This window comes from Typopeltis vanoorti, chromosome 1 (genome assembly GCF_054136105.1).
Source record: "Typopeltis vanoorti isolate ZY-2024b chromosome 1, IOZ_Tvanoo_1.0, whole genome shotgun sequence".
Taxonomy (NCBI): domain Eukaryota; kingdom Metazoa; phylum Arthropoda; class Arachnida; order Uropygi; family Thelyphonidae; genus Typopeltis; species Typopeltis vanoorti.
This window is the reverse complement of record NC_143549.1, coordinates 66,775,292-66,798,446: the sequence shown is the minus strand read 5'-3', so window position 1 is coordinate 66,798,446 and position 23,155 is coordinate 66,775,292. Positions and strand designations below refer to the sequence as shown.

Sequence of the window (23,155 nt, the reverse complement as noted above, 5' to 3'; positions counted from 1 at the left end):
AATTTTTCTTCATGATTCTTTCATAATGGCAATGTAAATTGTATTCTTATGGAACTGATATTTCCTTATTACAAATAAAACATACAATTTTATTGCACACAAAGTACATAATTTCCCATTTATCTTGAAAAACACGTCCTTCTTCATCCACTTCTCTTTTACTCTTTGTTAAAGACATGGCTTGCAGTTTAATCTCTTAATTAAACTCACTATTATAATTTTATTTACAACTTTAATTCAACAAGATGAATTTTCGTATGAAAGCAACACTCAAAAGTTATGCACAATTCTAAACAATAGGTATTGATATAATGTAGATCGAACAACAAGCATAAATAAACAGGTTTTATAAGTCATACGTTAGTTTGGCTCCATCTATATTGCAATATGAATTGCGCAGCTGTGCATCAGAAACACCAGAATACTGAAGCGCCACCAACTGTCGACTGGCAAACTAAATTTACTGATTGTAAATTGTAGATATGGACTGAGCTTATGTGCACATAAGCTGAGTCTTTATCTCTAAAACTAAGCACCGTATTTACAACAAATACATAATTGAAATGTATTCGTGGGCCATGTAAAATTGCTTCGGGGGTCGGATTTGGCCCACGGCCAGCCAGTTTTAGACCACTAGCTTAAGGCATTATCCACAAGCAATTCTTCAACATTGTTCTGGCTAAATGTATCAAATCCTTCTCCACCAATTTCATGTGCCAAAGTAATGATTTCAGCTGATAATATAGATGTTTGCAACACATCCAGACCAAGCTGCTTTCCAGCAGGCATTTAAAGTTTGTGGTCTTATTTCAATGATAGCAGATGCAACATGATTTAAGCAGTCCAAAATAGAAATTTTTTTCCAAACACCAGTTACTGTTAATGATTCACTTTCTAGTTTATCCAATATAAATTGAAAAGTATGCTTAACGTAATATTTTTTAAAAGTAGCAATTATGCCTTGATCTAATGGCTGAATAATGCTTGTTGTATTGCATGGAAAAAACACTACCTGCACATTTGGATGTTCTAAATGCAGATGACTTGGTGTATTGTCAACAATTAATAAAACTTTAAAATCTAGAGGTTTTTTTTGCTTCATATATGTTGCCACTTCTGGTACAAAGCAATTATTGAACCATTCAGTAAATATAGCAGTTGTTACCCAGGCCTTTGTATTAGCCATCCAATGTACCAGCAGCTGTTTTAGATCTTTGTCTTTTAGAGCACATGGTCTTAGAAATCTATTTACTAGGAGGGGTTTCAACATTCTATCTCCTGATGCATTGATACAAAGTAACAACGTTGCTTGATCTTTGCTTGCTTTAAACCCACTTGCTTTTTTCTCAGATTTAGCAATATAAGTTTGACTAGGCATTTTCCTTCCAAAACAATCCTGTTTTGTCAGCGTCAAACAATTGATCGGGATAATATCCACCATCTTCAATAATTTTGGCTAAGTTCTCTTGAAAATTTTTTGCTACTTCATCTGCTGCAACCTCGCCTGTAATCTTCACGTTATGAAGTGCATTCATTTTTAAAAACCCGGTTAACCATCCTTTGCTAGCCAAAAATTCTATTGGCCTGGGAATAAGAAGTAGACGGCTCCAATTGCTTCATAAAACCAAAGAGTTTTTGTTTAATTAAACAACCACTTACAGGAATTGGTTGAGTTAATTCTTCAATCCAAATTACGAGTACTCGTTTAGTGTTTTCTAATAAAGCATCTCTTGAGTACGATGATAATATGGCCCTTAGATATTCTTATTGCGACTTCATTCTCTTTAATTGCTCTTATAGTCGATTCGCCTAAATTAAAATTTTTACTAATCACCATAGATCCCTCTCCTTTTGCTAAGCGATCTAAAATTACAATTTTCATTTCCAAAGAAATTGCTTTTCTTCGATTTTTTTTCCTCCATTGGGCCAAATTAAATCTTTAAAATAACAATTAGCAAAATTTAGACTTTCAATAATAAAAAGACGAACACTTACATGCAAAAAACTTCACGAACACTCACTGCTTACACATTATCACATTACGCCAGAATGTACTGCAGCACGCTGTTCATTATGTACAATGGGGATGAACGAATTGGTCGACAACACGCGAAATCACATGCTTTTATAGGTAAAATTTTCCAACTGTTACACAAGTAAATAGTTACCACTTTAAAAACTACAACGATCATAAATGAGAAGTTAATTTTCAGCCATGTAATAATAAACAACTTATCCCACAATACGGATTGGTTACACCATGGTTTCCAAAACTGTTCCGTGTAAGGTGAATAAGTGTTCCACGAGAAGTTCTACTGGAATTTGTTATTTTAGTTTTCTTAGCATTTTTCATGAATAAATATGTTATAGTGGAAATATTCTAAGGAGAAAATATTCATGAATATGTCGAAAAGCTCAGACCCAGAACTTCTAAATAACATCTGTGAAACAATTGTTAGTGACCAAGCCATGTATTTTTAATACGTAGAAGTATTCATGAATTATTGTTAATTTTCACACATTGAAACCTTTCAACATTCGGGTAAGGGAATACCGCTGTTCATGACCGGTCATAAAAATTGCCTGCAAGCAGATTACAATGTGCAGCGTATCCTCTGTTCTGAAAACTGAACGAAATAACATCTGTGTTGCAAATGTTAATGATCAATCACCATGGAAGTATAAAGAAAATTTTTCCACTGAAATTGAAGATCAAGGTAGTCTTGTATCCAGTTCTCAGATCTAGTAATGCTGAATACTTTCTTCACAAGTTCGTATAGTAGGGTGAAAGTGCTTGTTTCGAAACCGTAGTGCCATGATTTTTTTTTTAAGTAATATGCCTACAGATTTCAATATGAATAAGAGAAAAGGGACTTTGTTTAATTTTGGTGTTAAGAACTCTTATTGAAGGTGTTTGTGATGTTACAGATAGTGATTCATCCACCTCCAGCCTACAAAGCAATCTCCAAGATGCATAAAAGGAGGGGAAAACTATCAGCACACAGGAGAAAAGTCTGCAATCACTTGTAAGTACGTATATTATTTTTTGGTGATCAGAATGGGATATGTCAATGAAAATCAGCACAAATTAATTTAATGATGTTTAATTAATTATTAATAAAAAATCAGCTAAATTAACACTTAATACATTCCAAAATAACCAAAATGTTCCATGAAAATTTCAGGATTTGTGAAGTGCTCCATCGTAGGAAAAGTTTGGCAAACTTTCAGGTTAAAATGGGAGCTATATCCATGAAGATATCAAATTTGATGCTAATTTGATGCAACTTAGCATCAAATTTGATGCAACTCATTTTCCATATAAAAGTAGCCTAGTCATGGAGACACCTCATGTGCAAGAATCTGTCCAATTAAGCAAGCTGAGTATTGCTTCAAAAGTATTAAAATAACAGGTTAAACAAGAAAATCACTTTCAAAATTAGTTTGAATAAACTAAAAACTGAGGAATAACATTTATGCTTGGACATCTCAGATAAGGAGTACAACGTCTTTGTACATATTTGGTCTTCTTCCTTGAGTCATATAAACAACTTTAGGTTAGTGGAGAGGGAGGAAGTTCATGATGTACTATTCCTGAAAATGAACAAATTTTAAGCTTTTGCTATTTACTGACAGTTTCTCAATATTAAGGCTGCCATTCACACCTTAATGAACACCTTATAGACACATCTGCTACCATACATAACTAATATATATATATATATATATATATATATATATATACATACATATATACACATACACACACTCTTTATTAGTAAAAAAAAAAAAAGGAATCAAATCAATTTTCTGCACTAACTTCATCTTGCCAAACGCATGACCTCATGCGTTTGGCAAGATGAAAAACCACCACTGTCTAGAAACTGATAATTTACTTCAAGCGAAGAGCCTTTACAAATGTATCTTGATTAGTGTATCTTCCAGTTATTGAAGCATGAAGTTTTTTTTTTTCTATTAAGTTAATACAAGGTCATATGACTGATGGTTACTGAATGAAGATAAGGCACAAGAGCAAGAAATTAGTAAATGTCTGGAAAAATTTTGATTTTTTCCAGGATCCAATTCATCCATGCTGAAACTCACCCCAGCCTTTTGACTAAGATGGTGAACTATTTAGGACCTCATTACATTGTGCTCATTCTTTTGTTTTTCTGATGAACTTTTACAGAAAAAATTACAATATGTTAAATCCATCTTGTTATCAAATGTTTTTATTGATTCCTTCATCAAGAAAGCATTTAATAGTTATGGAATGTCAGCTTCTTTTAATGCAAAAGAAACAACTCATTCCTATCTGTTATGTGCAAAGCATTTCTTAATGCACAGCGAGAGTTTTAAAACCACTCATAATTTTTGTATTTCACCCCATCAGAAAAAATCTTCACCTTTCTCACTTTTAAAGATAAGGTTCCACTTCTAGGTTTCCAAGCATCTACCAGATTCCTTGCTCTAGCAGCATATTTTGAACAAACTAGAAGCTCAGGTTTTATTCATCTAGAAGAACACAAGCCTTATAAATATCATGAGCCTGAAGATGTTGAAAGTTTTTTTTTTTTTTTTTTTTTTTTTTTTTTTTTTTTGAAGAGTCTGGACTTGCTCAGCATGCTATCTGCACTAAGTACGTTAAAAGAACAAGAAGAGTCTTTTCATAAAAGTTGATTCCTTATAGCAGCGTTTCCCAAACTTTTCTTACGATGGAACACTTCACAACTCCTGAAAATTTCAGGGAACACCTTGGTTATTTTGTAATGTATTATTAATTAATTTGTGCTGATTTTCAGTGAAATATTTCATTCTAAAATCACCGAAAATTTATATTATTATAAATACTTACGAGTGAACAGAGACTTTTTCTCCTGTGTGCTAGTAGTTTTCCCCTTGTTTTGTACATCCTGGAGATAGCTTTGTAGGCTGGAAGTGGACGAATCACTATCTGCTGCATCACAAACACCTTCAATAAGAGATTTCTTAACACCAAAATTAAACAAAGTCCCTCGTCTCTTATTCATGTTAAAATTTAAATCTGTGGGCCTATTACTTTTAAAAAAATCACAGCACTACGGTTTCGAAACAAGCACTTTCACCCTACCATACGAACTTGTGAAGGAAGTATTCAGTATTACTAAATCTGAGAAGTGCATACAGACTACCTTGATCTTCAATTTCAGTGGAAAAATTTTCTTTATACTTCCTTGGTGATTGGTCACTAACATTTGCAACAGATGTTATTTCATTCAGTTTTGAGAACAGAAGATACACCGCCCATTGTTGTAATTGGGTTGCAAACAATTTTTATGACCTGTCATAAACAGCAGTATTCCCTTTCCCAAATGTTGGAAGGTTTTGATGTGTGAAAATTGACGATAATTCATGAATACTTCCACGTTTAAAAATACATGGCTTGGTCACTAACATTTGCTACACAGATGTTAGTAGGCACTCTGGGTCTGAGCTTTGACATATTCAAGAATATTATTATCCTCAGAATATTTCCACTATAAAATATTTATTCATGAAAAATACTTAGAAAACTACAAATTTCAGGAGAACTTCTCGCAGAACACAGTTTGGAAAACACTGCCTTATAGAATGTCTTTAAAACAGTACAATTTTGTAACATAAGCAGATCCAGTGGTTATGTTTGTCAGATACATCTTTTGGAATACTATACGAACAATCATACCACATGCAAAAATAATAAGCAGGAGATGTTAGGCCAGAGAGGACTAATGTCCTAAAAATGGCATTATTGATGCTAAGGGCTAACCTTGACCACTGGGCAGGTCTAAGAATTAATGTTTCCCAAATCCCAAGTTTAACACAACCATGTATATTTAAAAAAAAAAGCCTGAATTCTTTCAAAGTTTGTATTTGCTGGTATAGCATGGTTTTTCTTCGCTCCACCCCATCTAATTCTGTGCAAAATATCAAGTATGGTCAGCTAGACTTGACTGACCAGTTTTGTTACCAGATTTATATCTGGTGTTCTCTAAAGTTTATATTGGCAGAATTCCCAAATTTGTCTATAATGTGACAAGTTGCAAGAACAAGGAACCTTGCACGCTCAAACAGAGAGCAGGGATTTGGCTCTTCAGTAGAGCAGAGATTACTGTATTTTTCAGACCATAAGATGCACCTTTTTACATAGAAAATAGACTTAAAATTGGGGTGCGTCTTATGGTCCGAAGGTAACATTAAAATACGAATCCTTACAATGTATCGAAGCTCAATTACTGGCGCACTATGTTAATAAAATTAGTAAGTACGCCACTGAAGGTAGGTACCTAAGTTATCTCGCTGCATGTGGTTGTATCATCAATTTAGAGCGTCAATAGTCATTAGTGTGTAAATATGTGCTTTTGTACGGTTTGTTTGAATTATTTTTTTATAAGTTGTTAAAATTTTTATTTTAAATTAGAAAAAGTGGGTAAAACCAAAGACTTTCATATAACGTGAGTTATAAATTAAATGCGATAAATTATGCAAAACAATATGGAAACAGTAGCAGAAAGACATTTTGGTCCACCACCAACAGAAAAAATGGTTCGTGAGTGGAGAAAACAAGAGGAATAATTAACCCTTTCTGCCCTAGTGATTTTAATTGGAATCACTAACTACTTTTCGTAGCCCACATTACGTGGCAAATGATTCCGATTGGTATCGTATGTCGTAGTTTCATTTCTTTAATATAATAACAGGTATGTATTATACGTATAAATCTTACCAATATGACTTAGTAGAATAATATGCATATATTGGATTATAGAGTATAAGCTCAGAAGTTGAATATTTGCTACCAGAATAATGATTCTATATGGAATCAGTCGGTCAGAATTCCTACCCTGAAGTGTATTTTTCATCAAAATACTTGATACTCTTGCTTTTTTAGACCTAAAGACAAAATAAATAGAAAGAAAAATTTTTTTCACTTGGAAAAAAAAATTCAGCTCAGAAAAGGTTAAAACTGCTATGTAAACACAAGAAAACATTCCGTTCGCACCTAGAAAAATGGCCAGAATTAGAAGTAAAAATGAAAAATTGGGTAACGAATCACTGAAACATGGGAATATCTGTTTCTACGAAAATGATAATTTTTGTAGCGAAACGATGGGCAACTGCTAATGGAATTTTAGATTTTACCGGATCACCATCTTGGTGGTTTAGATTTATGAAAAGACACGGGTTGCGTACAAAAACCACTCTAGCCCAAAAAATGCCGGCTGACCATGAAGCTAAAATTATAGAATTACATGAATTTGTCATATCAGCGAGAAGAAAATTTAACTTTGAGCTTAATCAAATTGCAAACATGGATGACGTACCTCTAACCTTTGATGTTCCTTCAAATCTGACATTAGATTCAAAAGGCGCCAAATCAATAGTGATCAAAACAACAGGTCACGAAAAAAATTCACTACACTGTAGTTTTAACTTGTTGCGCGGATGGAACAAAACTACCTCTCATTTTAATCTTCAAGAGAAAAACGTTACCGAGAGATGAAATTCCTCGTGGCATTATTATCCATGTTCAAGATAAATGCTGGATGGACGAAACAGGAATGAAATTATGGATACAAAAGATATGGGAAAAACGTCCAGGTGCTTGTTTAAAAAGCCTGTGATGTTAGTGTGGAATCAGTTCAGAGTGCATAAAACAGAATCAACCAAAAAGCTTCTAAAAGAAATGAATACAGAATTAGCTGTCATTCCTGGAAGCCTTACAAGTCAATTACAACCCTTAGATGGATCAATTAATAATCCATTAAAAATTTTATGCGGGAAGAGTGGAATAAATGGATGGCAAAGCCAAATCACGATGTTACAGCAACAGAATATATTAAACAGCCAACAATTTCAGAAGTATGTACCTGGGTGAAAAATTCATGGGAAGCTGTGAAAGAAGAGATGATTATCAAGTCATTTAAGAAATGCAGGATAAGTAATGTGATGGATGGTACCAAGGATGACTCAGTTTTTGAAGGGAGTGACAACAATAGTTCAGACGAAAGCAATATAAACAGCGATATTAACGAGACCAGCGATAGTACAGAGAGCAAAGATGAACTGGATATTGCTAATACAAATGATTTTAACAATAAATCAAAATTAAGAATTTGTAAATATCTTTATATAATAAAATATATTTTTCTAAAAATCATATCATAAATTTGGGGTGCGTCTTATCGTCCGAAAAATACGGTATATTTCTCTATAAATTATGGTTATTTTTTTTGTGGTGCCTCAGATATAGCATTACTATAATCAGTTATATTGTGTTGGGGGGATTGCACGGCAATGGGAGGAACAACAACGAAGTGATAGATATGGCAAATAAACGAGTTCAGCCGCAAAGGAAGCCTGATTGGAAGTAGCCTGGGACTATGCTAACAAGGGTTTTAATGATATATTATTGTTAAGAGGAGGACAGAAGTATACCTTACTTTTTTAGAATCAGCAGAAGATTCAAACAACCAATCTAATCTAAATAAATAATGTTGTGTTAAACTAAGGAGGAACATTATTTCTCAGAGATCTCCCCCCCCCCCTTGCTAGTCAAGGCATCCATACAGACTTTTAGTCTAATATATTCCATTTATCTTTTGGGATGGAACATAAAAATTGCAATATCACACAGCAAAAGCTGTGAAAGTTGAAATATTGGAACTATTAGACCTAATTTTCTATGCTGTATACATCCCATTAAACTTGATTTTCCCCTTCCTTTCTTGTTGGAAAATATAGGTTAGGATAATGGTTGGGATTTTGGATGGAGTAGGAGATGAAGATCCTTCTTCCCACAAAGATTTTAACTCATTCAAATAACTAAAAGATTTTAGTTATTTGAATGAACAGATGTTTCACTGAGAAGAGTGGAAACAGACCATAGAAAGGGTTATTAAAAAGTCATTACCAGTGTTCTGGTCAAGAACCCAACTAAAAATGACTAGTGAATGATGCTTAAAAAAAAAAAGGATCCATGGATAAGGTTATGGTCAGTTATTGCCATGAGAATTGATAGCAGGCATGGAACAAGAGCTGTCAAAAAAAAGATCCAGGAAATTTGTTGGATGTTCAGATTATCTGGTATTCTAGTGGATAAAGGAAATATATCACAAAACCAAACATAACATACCAAGATGGAAATCTTGGTTAGTAGAGTTATAGAAGGGAAACTAGGGTGAGCTGGAAACACTGAAGTCATCATGAAAGACCTCAGTCTGTATATTAGTGCAAAATATCAAAGTTTCAGGTGAGTCACATGGTTGGAATACATTCTTTGTTTTTTTTGCTAGTGTTTTGTATATTGATTATGGATAAAATGAGTTGTCGAAGTACTTGGTAGGACAGGTTTCTAAAGACACACCCAAGTAAGGTTTAAATTTCTTCATGAATCAAATAGCATATGAAATGTCAAAGGACCAATAAGTTGCCACCCTGGTTGGCATACTGTTTGAAGTTTTTCCACTTGATCATACTATAGATCAGTGACTCTCAACCAATTTGGTGTGCCGCGAGATTTTTTTTTAAGTGTGCCGCCACTGCGAATACCCATACATAAGCGGCGTCAGACAAGTGGTTCAATCAGTTCTACCTTCCTAGTGAGGACTGGCTGAACCAATGCGCATAGCTATTATAGTTCTGGCTACTGGCTAACAAAGCTACATATTAGTTTAGACTATTAGTCACCCACTTGATGTGTGCACATGGTTAGTTACAACTTATATATTCGTTTTCGTACATGCAATACCACAATATTGTGTAGCCAAACTTAATTAAAATGGATTCAAAGGCAATATACAATGTCGTTTTTAATAATTTTTTGACAAAATTATTTTTTATTTTCAATGAACCCCCTAAAATGGATAAAAAAAACAAAAGCTTAACGACGATGATGCTAGCGAGCCCAGTACAAGTAAAGATGTTTCCTCCACCAAAAAATGTAATGTTCATTGTAAGCATAATGATGACTTCTTAAAATATGGATTTACATCTATAATGGAAACTGATAAAACTGTTCCCGAGTGCGTGGCATGTGGTTGTAAATTATCAAACTGCTATAGTTCCAAGCAAGCTCCAACGTCACCTGCTCACTAATCATCCTTCGCTAGCATCAAAGACAAAGCCTACTTTCAAAATTCATTATCTGCAAGATCCAAACAATTAAAGATTTTTAAAAAGCAAATTAGTGTCTGAAAAAGCTCAGATAGCTTCTTATGAAGTGGCTGAATTAATTGCTCTTAAATTAAAATCTCACAATTTGGCTGAAGAAATTATATTATCTGCTTGTCGTAAAATTGTAAAAAGAAATGATCGGTGAATCAGCAGAAATTGATGTTTGTAAAATACCACAATTCATCGCAGAATTATAGACTTGCCCGGAAATACTGAAGAAAATACTGCTAAAACTCTTGCAAATTCAAATTTTGCTTTATAAATCGACAAAACAACTGATATTACGGGAAAAGCACACTTAATTGCATTCGTTTGATTCATTCACAAAAATGATATAATTAATCGATTTTTTATGTTGTCATGAATTATCTGATTTCACAACAGGAAGACATTTTCGATGAAATTAATTCTTATTTACAAGAAATTAAGATTTCGGGGAATTTGTGCATTGGCATTTGTACAGATGGTGCTCCAGCTATGACAGGATCTATAAAAAGGATTTGTAGCACATGTAAGAACATAATGCAGATATATTAGTTACCCATTGTTCTTTGCATCAGGAAGCACTCATTACGAAACAATTACCATCAGAATTGAAAGTAGTGCTGGAACAATGTGTTAAAATGATTAATTATATAAAATCAAGATTAAAAAGTCGCCTATTTAGTCAATTATGCCAGGCTATGGAGTCTAAATACGAATCATTGTTACTATACACGGAAGTCAGGTGGTTATCCGGAGGGAAAGTTTTGTCTCGCGTGCTTGAATTAAAAAACGAGATAAAGATATTTTTTGAACAAGATAATAATGATTTTGTTGGTTTGTTGGATGACAAAATATGGTGTGCTAAGCTGGCTTACTTATCTGATATTTTTGTTATTTTTAATAACATAAATACGAGTTTGCAAGGACGAAAGAAAATATTTTAAACTCAACCGATAAGTTGTTGGGATTTAAAAAAAAAAAAAAAAAAAAAATTACTTTATGGAAGAATAAAGCACAAGAAGGTAGTTTAGAAAAGTTTGAGTCAGTTCCAAAAGATTGTTATAAAATAATTCATAAAATAGTTATTGTTCATTTGACAATACTAGAGCAAAAAATTGTTCATTACTTTCCAAATTTAGAAATAAAAAAATTTGATTGGATTCTGAATCCATTTGTGATAAACGACACATCAGTGTATGAACTAAGTTTGAAAGAAGAAGAAGAACTGATTTCTGTGTGTAATAACCGAGATTTAATTTCAAAATATTCAGAAGAATCAATTAATTCGTTCTGGTTTAATCTTAGATACGATTATGCAACAATATCACAAAAAGCTTTAAGTGTGTTATTACAATTTTCCACATCTTATTTGTGCGAATTCTGATTTTCACCTTTGACTGTTATTATTTAAATCTGGATCACGAAATGAGAGTAGCATTATCATTTATACGCCCAAATATAAATGAAGTTATCAAAAAAAAAACATGCTCAAATTTCACATTAAAATGTAATTTATCATTAAATAAACATTGTTTACTTTGTAATGCAATTTCATTTTATATTTTATTGCAAATTATTATTGTATGCTATTTTTACAAAATATATTATAGGTACATGAATTAATTAACCAAGTAAAATTTTTTAAAATTTATCTTATTGTTAGTGTGCCACCAAATTTTAAAATTATTAAGTGTACCGTGACGAAAAAAAGGTTGAGAATCACTGCTATAGATTAAAGATGCCAAGAAATTATATTCTTGGTTTAATTCTTTATCCAAGTATAAGCAAACAAAGTTTGCGACTGAAATAACTTTAGGACTGGCCAATTTGCATATATAGAGGCTAATGACTTCACGTCTCATAATGTAAAGCACGTATCCTTACAGATATGTATAATGTCTATGCATTATGGGAAGGGTCACTACCCAGACTGGTTTCGACCTATCATGGGATACTAAGGCAAGTGATATGAAGTCATTAACACACTTATTGGAGGCCTGAAGTGGCTTGAAAAATTCCATGTTTGGTCTCTCCAGAGCAGGGTTTCAAGACTATGTAAAGTAGTCTGGAAAAATAAATAAATTAAACACACAATTGATAAAAGTGGTGGTGGTGGGGGGGGGGGGGGGAAGATCCTTAGCCTGCCCATGGTACGAACGTACTATAGGTTTACTAATAACGTTTCGTGAGTGGGAACATCAATAAAAAAACTTGAAGGCTTTGAGATGTGGTTATACAGATGAATGTTAAAAATCCCATGGACAGCAAAAACATGCAATCAGGAAGTACTGGAACAAATGGGGAAATCACGCGAACTTTTAGATACCATAAAAAGAAGGAAAACTGCACATCTTAGTCGTCTGCTTCGTAACGAAAAATATAAAATACTTCAATTGCTTATAAAGGGGAAGATAAATGGAAGAGGAGGACCATGAAGACTAAGAAAATCTTGGCTGGCAGACAGACAGTGGACTGGCATGAGCTCTGAGGGACTGTTTAGAGTGGCTGAGGATCGCTCAAAATTTGCCGAGGTGGTCACCGACCTCTGATGGGAGATGGCACTCAAAGAAGAGTGAGAACCACAAAAAAAAAAAAAATAATAACAACATTTTTACACTGCTAGAATCTGAAAGAAAAGCCAGGAAATTAAGATATTTATTAGGCAAATGGGAAAAAATAAATAAGACCTATTAAGTATAAAGAGTATTAAAAACAAAAAAGTGTTCATCAGAATTTGGAAAAGTCAGCGAAACGTGGCAAGGACAATGAGCCAGAGCAGATCAAGAAGGGATTCTAAGGTTGGCATTCTAATCTAGAATTCACATACTGTTTTTAGTGAAACAATCATTAAAGTGTAGTGTAGTTTAATTTGACATTGGCTTTTCTTTCTAACAAAAATGATGTTTTTAACAAAAACTGTGGTATCCTTCTACTGAGTACCATTCTAAAACTATGATAGTATTACATAAAGTGCGAGCAATAACAGATTCCTAAAGTGCATAAGTACAGAACTTCTTTTTGTGTATAACTTAACAAAGTTAGCTTTGGAGCTTAATAATTTCTCTTGTGAGAATTAAGGCTGTATGTCATTAGAAAATTACAAACCCAACTATAACAAATTGACATTAAAAAATTCGTACGTTTCAAAGTTGCCTTCCTACTGATGATGCACCCAGGAGAGATTTAAGACAATATCCTACAATCCTGCTGTCAGTTAGGCAGTTATCTGTTGTCACTTCCAATTCAATAAAATAAATAAAAATTTGAATGATGCACTGTTAATTTTATCCATTGTATGTTAACGCTAATTGACAAGCTATTCTGGGAATAAGAAAGAATTTTTTTTAATGCTGACAATTCATGTAGCTACACAATATGTCAGTAAATTCACACACGAGTATGCATACAAGGAAAATAAGCGGAAGTACTAATGATTGTAGTACTACAATCATTAGTCTTATAAAATAAAAATTGTGAATTTTATCTTTAAAAGATAAAATTCACAATATTCTTCTCGTGAAGTGACATTATCGCTACTTGATCTAGTGCGAAACTAAATATACATTTTAAATTAGGCATTGAAATACATCCAGCAACGCCGAATTAATTTTTGCACGACTTAAAAGTTTTTAAATGTGCATATGTAAGTGGCTCTACTTGCACGTTTGCTAATTTTGAAAAATGCAATATACCATGTTGCTTTTGTTGAAATTATTCTAATATCATTCAATCTAACCAACTTCAACACAAATTAGAGAATTTGCATGCAAACACATAAATTCCTTTTTCGCCCTATAGTATAAAATCCGATGCATGAAATCGACGTCGGCACAAATTTTAAAGGCATAAATGTTCCCTATGGTCATATCCATACACTAACATGTATTAAGTGCATGATTTATAAATATCGAGAACTTCTTAGTGTTACAACACTAACAGCGAAAATAGCGGAAGATAAAGGAATATATTTTTACTTCGTGGGAGTGAATTCACACTATGTATAGAATATAAAAATAATAAATTTCATATAAAGTGGAGTAATTTATTTTAAAAACAAATTTGCAGAATTGCAACCAAATAAAATATTTTTGTGCCATAAACGCTTACAAATCCGAAAAATGAATTCATTACGCAGTGAATTAAGATGAAATACGCTAGGTTAAAAAGATAACACTTGTTTTCAAATATCCCGCCAAATATGAGTTGCTCGCCCCTATTCCGAGCAGAACCTGTACACCCTAAAACAAGAGAATGGTAACGGTCCTGTAGGAGTGGGTTACTGACTTCCCTACATTTCAGCAAACACGCATACACACACCCCTGACAAAGGGAGCAGCTGCAAGGCTATACGAGACCCCATGGGGCCAGAAAGTAGACTTTGTTACGCTGTACAAACTGACCCTAAGCTGATGACTCTTTCCTAATACTTAAAACCCGGAGGCTCGGTGCACCGTAAACATGTTTTATGACGAATAACTTGAAATACTGCTGGCATTTCCAGAACCAAAGATGTTTGCTACAACACTATCACAACTAACTCTTGTCATTAAAGTATTTAAACTAAAGCTTGTTTTTTTTATACATAAACATAAAAAAAAATATATATATATTTTCTTGTGCCATACACGTAACGCTTACAAGCGTAATAAATATTACGGTTGCAAGCAAACGTTCTTTCGGCATGCATACTACAGTACTCAGTCGCTACTGTAGTTCTAGAACTAAGTTTTGATTTTGGTGCCTCTGCTCGTTCTAAGAAACCAAAACAATTTTTTTTTTTTTTTTGCAATTAGTTTGCTACTAAAAAGCATTCATTAGGTTACATGAGAAATGAGATTATAAAAAAGGGGGTAGTAACTGGAAACAATACAGAAATTATTATTAGCAACATGGCTATCTTTTCCAAAGCCACTCTGAAAATGCACATTATCGAATATCTGCTCACAGACTAGATCAGTGAACATAAACATTAGGCATTAATGAGTAATGGCGAACGGACTGAGGACAATGAATTTTCAGCAACGGTCGCTTTTCAAAAATGTGCCGCAATTCATTTCGCCCGTGATTGTCATTTTGGAAGGGCGTACAATTCCCTAGTGGGAAAAAGCTTTAGTAGCAAACAGATGCGCAGGGTTATTGTTATTCAAGAATACTTGCATAAATCAGCAAGTGTAAGACGTTCTTCATTTAGCGTGATGATGCGTTTAAAGAACGCATCTAATAAACAACGTAATGTAGTTACTAGGCCTCCTGAATTTGAGAAACCCACTCTAGCCAGATTTAATTATTCACATCATTTCAGCTTATCAACCTAAAATAACTATAATTTTCAAGAATGACTCGTCGGAGAATGCATATTACACGTATTAAACTCATGGTGACTGAGCTCTCTCAGACAACATTCCAGTCAAGAAATCGATTTATTTTCTTAGTGAATACCACCTTCTTAATCTTCTCGATTATACGAAACCATCAATACCGCCTTTTTTCTGCAATCCAATGTCTAACCGAGATAATATCCGATGGCTCAGAATGTTTTGTGTGTTGAAAGGGCTTTTTTTTTTTTTTTTTTTTGTAAACTCTCCCGGCAGTTCTCCTTTCCAACCTAGAGGCAAATGTACATTCGCCACGTTTGTCTTTAGGTTGGGGAGATCTGGGTTCGAATCCAGGGCATAATGAGGTATTTTCATAAGGACTTTCAACTTAAGGTGGTCATTAAGTGATCTCACATGAGGAGGTACCGATTTTTTCTTCACGTCAAACTTAATTGCTTCATACCCAACCCATTCCTCAAATGTGGGCAGACGACCGACTGCACACAATCAGATTTGTTTTTTCAAATTTTGACCCATGAACTGAAACTGAGGTCAGCGTAGCATGATCTTAATTGCGTTTGTTTTTCAGTCCGATTGGCCAGTTCTCAGGTATAGGTTCTTCAAACCTATCATCTTGCTTCTCCATTCCCACCCATATATAAATCAATAGAATGAACTGCATTTCACCTACTTGGAGGAGCAAGATTCTTCAATACTAGGTGATATATAAAACTTTCAATGAACTCAAACTCACGCAATTCTCATTCAGTTTTATTTCCCCTTTTTGTATATGGGTACTACGAGATCTGTACTCCAATCATCTGGAATTCATCCCTCTGTCCAGGCCTTCTAAACTATGTAGTGCAGCTACTGCAAGACTTGCACGTATATACGTGCAAGTCTTGCATACCCCATACGTGCACTTTCCTCTGCAATATGACTGGGAAAGTGCACGTTTTCGGGGAACAGTGCAAGCAATAGTGTGTGTGTGTGTGAACAAAATCCTGTTGGCAACAGAAGTATGTCTGGCTTGGTTGAATCGCATTAAGGCAACTCAGAATCGATCTTCTTGACTATCTTCTTTGTGTAATCAAAAGTTAGTCAGTTTTACAAATGCGAAAAGCGGAAGTCTGGAAAACTACCAACTCCGAACAGCTTTAAAGTTAGATTAGACCTTGCCCATCTCTGAATTCATTTTGGGATGCAAAACTGTAAAAATGTGCTTGAAATTAATGAATAATGGGAATTCAAATGTATAATTATTTATAATGGTATGCAACAAGTAATTATACGCAAAAGGATTTCAAAAAAAAAATTAAAATGCAATTATCTGGGATGAGCACGTTCGCTGTGGGAGGATTATGTACAACTCTTGCCACGTGCAATCCAACGTTTCTGGGATAATTGCAGCTAGAATCTAAATTTTGTACAGTTAAGTCGATGTATGCACTTCGCACAGTGCGTGTGGGGGGGGGGGGGACTAAGGTGTAAGAGGTTGGAACGAGGTAGCCAAACATATACAGTCAAACCCCGACTTACGCGGTTTCTTATATGTACGTATTCCCGTCGCGCTTCACGCCTCACCACTAGTCGTATCTTTCAGGCGCTGGCCGAATTCGCCAGTGTCGGACATGCTGTGAACAAGCACTGACGTGTTTCGCGCGGTCTCCATTCATACACGATTTTTATAGTCTACAAACCTTGCGATTGTTTAATGTTATGTTCTTGATTAAAATTTTTATCACAAAAAATAATGTCATCCAAAAGAAGCAAGTCCGATTCTTCTATAGCTAGCAAGAAAAGAAAAACATTGACTTTGGAAACAAAACTCAACATTATTAAGGATTTTGAAGGCGGAATGAAAATTTGTGAGCTAGCAAAGAAGTTCGATCTACAGGAATCCACAGTAAGAACAATCATAAAAGAAAGGTTTACAGATTTTGAAGGACATAGATTCTAACGAGGAACGAATTGTAGCCACAAGGCAACGAATAAAAAAAAAAAATCATTAGCTTGCTATGAAGAAATTTTGCGTGACAAAAAGACATTATGCCATCAGACGAATCTATTAGATTTTATGATAACCATCGAAATAACTTTCATTTTTTATGCACGAAAAACTACAATTATTATATTTCTTAAAAAATATTGTTTTTGTAAAGCTTTGGTCCCGATTGTATGTTTGTGTGTGTGTGTATATATATATATATATATATATATATATATATATATAAATTACATGCAAAATTATACCCCGAGTTACGCGAATTCGACTTACGCGCTTTTTTGTTGGTCCCACCTACCGCGTAACTTCGGGGTTTTACTGTATCTGGAAAATAGGCACTCAGTGCTGCAGTGTAGCTGGGAAATGGTGTCGTCCTTCCAGCTGCTAATTTTCTAAATACACAAATCTGTAAAGAAAAATTGTCTAGCAGCTCTAAATGCACATCATATGCTCCAAAGGAAGCATGAAGTGCAATTGGTATGTGGCGAGGATCTGGACATTTAGTGGGTAACCCTAAATTCAACATATGCTATATCACGAATCTGATGAAGAAATGACCCTCTTTCTGCTCGTGTATAATCGTAGCAAACTGTTTTTTTTTTCATCAATTTCCACTATAGGCTAAATAATCTACAGCTCAGAATACTCCCCCCTCATTCACACACGAGAGCTACAGAACCTATATAACAAACTAATGCTAATGTGTGGACAGAGGTTAAGAGCAAAACCTAATCGTTTTGATGAGAATTTAATTTTATTTTTTTGCAAGCACTTGTGCTCAGTGGAGAAATATTCGAAATCCTGACGTAAGTCATGAACACGTTCAGTGCTTCCTTGGGCACTAGACATTTACATTTCTAAAATGTTCAATTCCTTAGATGATTATACGCTTGATACATTTCGAGTAATTATATTGATGTGTCAAATTCTCGCTGCACACTAATCACCAAACCAATCATTGTTTCATCCACTCAATGGACCTATGGAGGTAAAACATCTACTTTAGGTCAGATAACCATGTACAATTATTAGTGTTTTTACTAGAAACGCTGTATGATAAAGCTTAGAATAATCTGATGTTTAAAAAACATAAAAAATACTTTGGACTATCAATTCGTTATAATTCCTTGATACGTGCACCCCCCCCCCCTCCCAATGACGTGTGGACTTAAACGTATCCATACATGCTGGGTGCATTAGATCTACAATGATGTGGAAGTAAGAGCCACTAATTCAGTCCTTTTGCTGTATTAGCAAAGGACTTACGGGAACATATCAATATCGCAAAATATACCGCAGAAAAATATTGAATTAACTACTTACGCTTACCGGAACATATCAATATCGCAAAATATACCGAGCAACTAATTAAAACTAAACAATAACGATTAATCAAACAATGAATGGCTTCCTTGTGTTGCAGGGCAAAGCTTTTCATATGGCGATACATTAGAAATTTACACTCTTAGTTCTCTTTTTATATTTAACTGGGATCTATATTTTGTTTTTAAAGCAGCCACTGCACGAAACTCGATTTCACAAAGATGAGATATTGGAAATGGCAAAAGTACACAAAAAGCTCTCGACTTTAGCGCAGAAAATTCATCAAAACTGGCCCAAAATTCAAACATCGATTAGATGCAAATTATTTTTTGATTTCACCGCTTGACGTGAAGTCTAAATTTTTCCTCTTCTTCAATTGAGAAACCTTCAGGAATAATTTGAAATGGTTTCTAGCCCACTCGTGCATTGCCATTATATTGTCGTCGGTTATAAAATGGTTTCTAAAATTCTTAAACATTGTTAAATGATTTTCAATAGTTGAAAATAAAACTTTGATGTAGATATTCGTTGCTTTTGAAACTTATAATTTCACACTTAACACACTTAAGCAGAGATTCCCAGGTAGTTCTAGATATTTTTCTCAGATCACAATTTTCTATATTTCCATCGTGGCGACCGAACCAGACTTCTAGTAGCTTCTCTGTTCCTTCAAAAAAGTTGCAGTAATTATTTTGTACATCCATTTTTATAAAAACTTTGATGTATTGCTCTTCTGCCTTGTTAGGTTTTGAAAAATTCATCCACATTTGCAGACAATTTCTAATTTTTGTTGCTTTATCTTTTTGTTCTGTACTTTTTTTTTTTTTTTAAAAAAATCAACTTTGTCACTCATCTCAAAAATGTGTATTTTTTCCTTGGAGTTGCAAGTTTAAGATATTTAGTTTCTTGAATATATCCACCAAGTAGCTCAATTTCATCACTAATAAATGGTCTCTGAACTTCTCTGCTTCTTCGTGATTTTCCTCTTCCAAGATTTTTATTTCATCTCTTATTCGCAAACACTTTCCCTGTGATAATCATCTTGCCTCGCAGTAAAATATTAACGCTGAATGTTCCGCTCCAGCCATGTCTTTGCAAAGTTCAGAAAAATAATCTTGATTTCAGAATCTCATTTTTATATAATTCACCACTTATAATTGTTAACACGGCGTTCAGACCAGAACTCATTTTCTTTGCAGCAAGAGCTTCTCTATGAATCATGCAATGTGTCCAAATACATTGTGGGGATTTTTTCCTCACAAGGGGTTGTAAACTTTTAAATCTTCCAGGCATAACTCTAGCACCACAGTGCAAATGTCAACACAAACTTCAAATGAACATACCATCTTCTGGCAGCAGTTCAGTTTTATAAGCTGTGAACTGTTAGTCTGTTACTAGTGGGTTCCATTTAATAAGGAATGTGTTTCTACCAGAGGAAAACAATTTATTAAGCTGGAGGACTTCTGTAATCCAAACAGCTCTTACGAGTATGAATGGGATCTATGAATCGAATGCAACCTGATTCATCAAAAAATACTCATTTCAAACGTTGGTTGTTTTAATTCAAGACGACTGAGGATCAGCACAATGGGCTGGGAAATAGCATTTTCCCTAGGTCTTAGGTATTATTTTGTCTTTTTCTATCTTGGAACCATGCTAATTCTCTGGCATATTTCCTTAATGAAGACCAGTAACATTGGGCCATATTTACATTAAGATTTGCAATATTTTAAGGCTTAAAGCTTGCTTATCTCCTATTCTCTCAGTTCATTCCACAGCCAGGCATTAAATATTGGGATTCACTGCCAGAAAACCCAGTATTCAATATGAAGTGAATATGAATTGTAAAATAAATCAACATGCATGTGGTGTTTTCTCTTCTATGATTTCATAATTAAAGAAGAATCACATTATCCACATGTCTGAACAGTATTTGGAGTATAGAAATTATACAGGCATTCATAATTGTGAGTGTTACAGGTTTGGTAGGAGGCATGAACAAAGAAACCACAGCTATTGAACCAACATGAATAGGTCTATGGTCATACAAATTTGAGAAACTCTGCCAAAATGGAAGATCACTCAATAATCCTGTTGTATTCTGCTGCCTACCTTCCTATCTTCATTTAAGTTATTCTTCCATTTTTTTTTTTTTAACACGATGATATAATACAACCATCTTTGATTTCCTTTGGAATGCTCAGCTAAATTATCTCATTTGATTTTTGCTTCCTTATCAGCCTGCATTGTACTACTTATGACATATCTTCCTTCTAATATATGTGATTTAATGATCTATTTACTGCTTTGCAACTTGGTGTTGTAAATAGAGTCCGTCAAAAAATGTATACGCACTTTAACAATGCCATCTATGGACTTCTTTCGAAGTTGGATCAAATTATTGTAGCAATGTGTAGTATGATGTTACTCACATGAATACTAGCATCAACACATGACCGGTAGGACATGTCGAACAAAATGGACGAGGCACGATTGTCGTTCGAGGAATGCAAGACCATTTAAAGTGGTATTTTAAATTTGAGAATGTTGGTGAAGTTCAACGACAATGGAGGCATGAGCTTGCAACAACTTCCAACACACCTGACAACTGCACACGTATTCGTGTTAAGTTTGAGACCCATGGTACCCTGTGTGATGTGCACAAGAAAAGATCTGGAAGGCATCGCACAGCAATAAGTCCTGCTTCCTCAGCTTGAAATGCTCGCCACAAAAGTCTACCACACAATGTGCACGTGAGACAGGAGTTAGCAGTGCATGCACACAGAGCATTCTTAAAGCAGCTAAATGGAAAGTTTACATCCCAAGATTATTACATGCAATGAATGAAGATGACCCTGATCAAAGAATGCAGTATTGTGAGTAGTTTCAACATATGATAGATGAGGAGTTTATGAAGAAGATGGTTTGGTCTGATGAAGCACAACTTAAGCTTAATGGAACAATGAATCAGCATAATTGTGTTTACTGGGCTCCAGAAAATCCAGTTGTTCATGTGGACAAGGCAGTCAATTTATCAGTGCTCAATGTCTGGTGTGGATTGTCATCCAGGGTTTTAATCGGACTATTCTTTGAAGGTAGTTACTGGTCAAGTGTACCTAAACATGATCTGCACATCCATTTTACCTGCCATTAATGCACGTTATGGGAATGATCAATTTCTCTTCCAACAAGATGGCGCATCACAACACTACCACCAAGACGAGAGGTGCAGCTGAGTTCCCCCACATTCTCCTGATTTAACACCCCTGGGGGACTGGACACTTTGGTCAACATTGCCCAAGTAGTTTGACATAATAATAAGTGTCTAGAAGCTAATGGTAACCACTTTGAGTACCTCTTAATTGTAAAAGTCAAAAAGTAACTTGTATTCATTCCTTGATGAATGTATAAATTTAGTATTACAAGTTTTATACATTTTTCTATTGCTGAAGTGTGTATACATTCTTTTGATGGACTAAGTATGGTTATAAGATACTAAATCTTAGCTCCCAAATCTACCAAGCTTGTCTATTAGATGTATCTTCAATCAGTTTACTGCTCTGTGGAAACTTCTGGAGTTAGAAAAAACACAGATACCTCCATTTAAGGCTGGCTAACTGCAGTTAAGTTCTTAGAAATGCACTTTGTGCTCCAGACAAGATATTACACACAAGGCACATGAAACCAAAATCTAATGACACATACTAGCAGCACAAGTAAGAGTGAGGATGTGCCTAAATAGAGACATCATGAGCGTCAAGAAGTATATGACAGGCACTGTCAGTTCTTAGCATGTATATATAAATTCCTTATGTCATAAAATGAGTAAGAAAATCTAAAATTCCAACTGACTGTGACAGTTGATAAAATTTTTTGAATGCCAGAAATATTTGCCTGGCTGAAAGTTTATTGCAAATTAGTGAAGAATATGGAGAAATTGCCACGAGTGACAGAATAATGAGAAGACGGTATAAGATGTTCATGACAGACTAAACTGGTCACATCTCAATTATCACTACCATTATGACTTATCAAGTGAATGAGAAGATACAAGAAAATGGGAGATTTGCCATTTCTGAGTCTACATAATGGAAGATCACCTAACACTCGAAACTGTGGTGGAAACTAGTATGTTGCCAATTGTGCTCAACACATGCCAAAAATGCTCACTGATAATCAGGAAACAAATTGTAAGGCAGCAGTGTCTAACTTTTTGGAATGGTATTAATAACAGAAGTGACCAATTTTTGAACCATGTTGTGACAGAAGGTGAAACTTGGATTTCTCATGTGACACCAGAATAAGCAGCAACTATTTCAATGGTAGCATAGTG

General features: G+C 34.5%; 1 protein-coding gene across 9 annotated transcripts in view; it reads right to left on the bottom strand.

Moving 5' to 3' along the window:
- Imp (IGF-II mRNA-binding protein) overlaps nucleotides 1-23,155 on the bottom strand; it is a 414,462-nt gene that overhangs the window by 195,897 nt on the left and 195,410 nt on the right. The window contains exon 1 of one of the 9 annotated variants that reach the window (XM_090397788.1): nucleotides 18,829-19,016. The exons of the other annotated variants lie outside the window; for them this stretch is intronic. Within the exon in view, the coding sequence (XP_090253914.1) occupies nucleotides 18,829-18,836 (8 nt within the window). The 5' untranslated portion in view covers nucleotides 18,837-19,016. Of the gene's footprint in view, nucleotides 1-18,828; nucleotides 19,017-23,155 lie in introns of those variants that run through there. 9 annotated transcript variants of the gene reach the window in all.